The sequence below is a fragment of the Poecilia formosa genome, unplaced genomic scaffold (assembly GCF_000485575.1).
Source record: "Poecilia formosa unplaced genomic scaffold, Poecilia_formosa-5.1.2 Scaffold502, whole genome shotgun sequence".
In the NCBI taxonomy this organism is placed as follows: Eukaryota; Metazoa; Chordata; class Actinopteri; order Cyprinodontiformes; family Poeciliidae; genus Poecilia; species Poecilia formosa.
In genome coordinates this window covers 341,352-345,973 of record NW_006800441.1, presented here as the reverse complement: position 1 = coordinate 345,973, position 4,622 = coordinate 341,352, and the positions used below count along the sequence as shown (strand labels likewise).

Sequence of the window (4,622 nt, the reverse complement as noted above, 5' to 3'; positions counted from 1 at the left end):
TTATGCTCTGGATGGCCATTTCCTCCCTAAGCAATTCTCATCTCCCTTCAGTATTCCATTGAATTCAATGAAGTGGATTCCACCAATCAGCAAACAGAAGGAGAAGTTGTGAATGATGACATCAATTTTCTGCGCTGTTTTAGAATTGATGTCTGCCTGTAGTTTTAGCAATGCCAGAGGAGGAAGTGAACAAAGCTGTTCAGTCTGTGTTGGTCATACTTCCAAATATTGAATTATCATTAACAGTGTCTCGTTCAGATCTGTAATTCTCTCTCCACAGTGGAGGATTATTGTTTACACTGGTAATTTCCGTTTGACGTTAACTGTACACAGTAAAAATGCCAGTGTTGAATTAACACCCAAAAGTGTCTATGTGTATCCAAGTCAGCTGGTGTTAAATTGAACAATACAGAGTGTCACATTAGCATATACAACGGTGCTGGTGTTAAAATATATTAAAAGTAACACCAGTGTAGTGTTGATCACAAAACATAATGTGGTGTTAAAAAAGTAAATAATTGACCCACAAGGTGTCAATATCAATCAAATCCAGTGGAAAATATTCAAAACAATACACAGAAATGGAAAGTTTAGCTTTTCTTAAACCCATTTCAGCATCATAGACCAAAGTTAATTTAACAAAAAAAATGGGTGTCAATCTTTTAACACTTTCAAAAGTGTTACTTTAATACCTGCTGACTTGGACACATGTAGACACTTTTGGGTGTTAATTCAACACTGGCATTTTTACTGTGTAGCAAAATTCAAAAGAAAATCCTGAGCTTTGCTTGCTTTTAGTTATCTATTTTTTAATTTTTTTTTCACGTGCACCCACAGCACATTTATGTATGCATAGTCACACATAGTTTTTCAATATTTTTTCTATGTACTCCAGTAGCCAAGCAACAAAATTCTGTTGCCAATTTTACTATTGTGCATTTTGTAATGACAATAAAGTAAGTCTACATGTAAGTCTGTTGAAGAGTCTCCAAAAAATAATGGCATCCTTTGTACTCTTCCCTCTCAGGAATCACTGAAAAACTGCAAAATAGCCCAAAGCAGTTGCTAACTTTAGAATCTATCAGCTAACAGTTAGCAAGCCTTGGAGAGTGGTAATGGCTTCTTCAATTCTGATGCAACTAAATGTCATCAGTCCAGAAGTCATTATTAGCTAATTTTGTCAACACAACAGAGAAGCTCAGGACCTAATTCCTTTCTTACTTCAAAATAAGAAAGATATCAAATCTTTGTTGACATGCGCAAATGTTGATAATATACAATTGTGATGTTGCCAGTAAGAGTAAGAAATGCAATAAAATCACGTTACATAGGTGTTGGAGCAACAGCTTCTTAGACTTGCGACAGGCTGCGATTTTGCAGAAGAGCGATGGATTCAGCACATTGGAATGACAACTTTTTACAAACTGCAATGCTGAGAGAGCTCTGGTGGAGCCAGCTGCACTTTGTCTTAAAAAATACAAAACCATGATCCTCCTATTTCCTGTCGTCTTATTCATCATTTCCGCCAGTAGCAGCATACCTTTATTATGTTAGTGACTGGTGTGATGCAAAAAAAGCGTTTCCATTGCAGTTTTGTGGAATGCAATTTGCAAATTTTTTTGATATAGCCAACAAAACCACCTCACCCTAAAAACGTTTTTTTTTAATCAAAAACATGGTTTTTTGACATTTTTGTGCTTCCGTTAAGCAAATTTATGGTTAATGGAAACACAACTGTCAAGCTTAAAGCACATGCCCTCATATAATAACTCAGAGCTACAAGCTAGTGTTCAACAAGACAAGGCAGATTTCACTTTAACAGGAAATATCGTGGTGTTATGACATGGAGAGATCTCTTCCTACAAATTCTATCTAAATGTTTTGCTGTGATATTCCTCAAACATTGTTTACATATAAATTTCTAACACCAAAGGAGAAGCTGCAGCAGCATGTACAAGAATGACTCTACTCTTCAAAGGGGCTCTATTTCAGGTCATCTCTGGAGATGATTTCACTCTGCATCCTATCTGTAGGTTCCTCTGATGCAGTCTCCTTCAAACCTCAACGGGACCAAAGACCTTGACCTGTGGAAGTCCTCCTCCACTCACCCAGCCAAATGCAAGACACTTTCATCACAGCAGCTCACAGCAGGCAGAGCTGCCCCAGAGAATGGGGGTCTATTTATTTGAATAATAAAAAGAAAAACAAAAAAATCCCAGCTTGCCCCCTTGAGAGCATTAATGCTGAGCTCTGATACCCATTCTAGCAGGGGCCCTGAGAGAGACGAGAGGTAGCAAACTTGAGATGCTATCTGCCACCCCAACCACTTTTTGTACACAAATGTCCCCGTGTCAGAACCCTCGTTCCGCGCCCCAATCTACACAATCGCACAGGCTGCTTAAACAGACAGCTTATTGTCAGTGAGAGTCCCCAGAGTGCTTACCGTCGACTGGCTGCACCAAAGGCGTGTGTGAGTGGTCTCTGGATGTCAATAGTCTCCTCACTGACTGTAAATAAACGATCCAAATGGCACATGTCCTGACTGTTTATGTCCATCCTCGTGCATTTGTGAGCAGGACTTTACATTTATGCCCTGCAGTAAAATTATATCTGCTCATGTGGCTGGCTGAATGAACTGTCATATGGACTGAAATATGACAGTGAGGTTCCCCTCCCCCCATCTTAAATATGACAAAACAGAGCCAACACTTAAATGCCACATGCCCCTTAGCCCTGTAGGACAGGGATAGAGAAGTGAACCTTATGGTTGAAAATAAGAAGTAGAATGTTTGTAAAAATGTTTATTTTGCTTCCTGAATGAAAATGTTCTGGTTTCTTTTGTCATTTATGTGTTTTACATTTGAGATGAAACTAAAACTACATATTTTTGGGATTCTTTTTTTTTACTTAGAAGAAATTACTACAGTCTAGAGCAGGGGTGCCCAAACTTTTTGAGACCAAGATCTACTTTTTCTCTCACCAGCCGACTGAGATCTACCTCATGACACAAAGACATAAAAATTGTAAATGAAACTCTATTGACTTATTTTATAGGAGAATATACATCAGTTATAGCAGAAATAATAAAGTGACAGAAGACCTAATCCAGTTTCTTCCTCAGTGAGATTCTGACACTGGGAGCAGGTTACTGGTTTCTCAGTCAGAAGCTGGTTGCAAACCTGAGGCCAGCAGGTGTCAGTCAGTCATGGTAGATTTGACATTTGGGTTGATGACCTCAGTATGAGAAACTACAGACTGATAGGAGGAACCAAAGAACACTGTCAAGTTAAAGCTCATCTTCTGAAGTTGGGATGTTTTTCCTCCAACAGGTTCCAGAGGAATCACCTCAAACCAGATGTTGGACTGGATTTTATTTCACTGTCATTTGTGAATGTTAGAGCCTCATTTTCAACAGTGGAGCTATAAAGGTTGAAAAAGGTTATTATTTTGGAGAAAGTCTCATCAACATCAATATTTCCAATAAATAAGATATAAAAATAAATAGCATGTTTGATAGAGGAAAAGCCTCTCAGACTCTGAGCTCAAAGCGAGATGCCAGAGAGCACCAAACTATTTTTTTTTATATTAGACAATTTCATTTCATATAATTGTCACGGTAGGAGCCATTTGTTTGTTAAATATTTAATGAAATATATTTGTCCTATTTAATGCTTGTTGTGAATGACGTGTTCTTGCAAACAAACAAAGTAATTAGTCCAAGTTTATCGTTTGTTGAACGTTCAGAAATTACAGCAGCTGTGATCCATCACAGCAAAGATACAAAGAAGGTCAATTAATCAACTCAAAACCACCCATACCTTTTTACTTTCTCTCTCCCTCTCTCCCCATCACTCTCTCTTTCTCTGTTTCTCTCTTAAGCACACCCGTTGCCGTGACAACCACCTGCGCCCTGCAAATTGGGCAAACCACCCAGAGATTACATTAAAAACATGACATTCAGTCCGTTACGATATTAGGTTTTCAGGATTGATATTTATTTCACCATCAGTAAAAAGTGTTCCCCTGAACACAGCGGTGGCTGATTAAATAATTTTAAACTCCTGATGTTAGTCAGAGAGTCGATCTTTAAATTGCCTTTTTTATTTTTATTTTATTTTGGTAATGGAAATGAAACGCACAGAATGACACCGTGTTGAAACAATAATTACTTTGATTATTATTTTTGTTGGGTCATTTTGAACATGTTTTGTTGATTTTTTTATTCTTTAATAAAGTTACGAACGTTTTGATAAGTGAGTCAGAGGAGGACCTGCTGGTCTCAGCGTCCTGGCGGCGTTCAGTTTGTCACCTAATGCCGAGATCGACTCAAAACCTTCCGCTACCGACCAGTCGATCGACATATTAAGCACTCCAGGTCTAGAACTAGTCTTTTCTGAACATGTTTTAACTGTGCCACTTTTTTATTGCTTTCAAAAAACAGTGAGCTTTTCTACAAACATCCCATTTGCTCTTATAAGAAATTCAATATAAATGCTAAACATACTCAACTTTTTTACTTATTTTTGTTAACATTTTTTGACCCCACTTTAAAAACATGGTAACACTTTATTTGAAGGGGGTTGAATAAGACTGTCATGACACTGTCATAAACATGACATAAC

At 37.8% G+C, this 4,622-nt stretch overlaps 1 protein-coding gene across 1 annotated transcript in view; it reads right to left on the bottom strand.

The window, feature by feature from the left end:
* Window positions 1-692: 692 nt before the first annotated feature.
* LOC103156807 (forkhead box protein P1-B-like) overlaps window positions 693-4,622 on the bottom strand; it is a gene marked incomplete at its 3' end in the record, with an annotated part of 180,190 nt that continues 176,260 nt past the window's right edge. The window contains exons 12-13 of the mRNA XM_016664651.1: window positions 3,355-3,364; window positions 693-712 (exon numbers count right to left, since the gene is read on the bottom strand). Of these exons, the coding sequence (XP_016520137.1) occupies window positions 693-712; window positions 3,355-3,364 (30 nt within the window). The remainder of the gene's footprint in view (window positions 713-3,354; window positions 3,365-4,622) is intronic.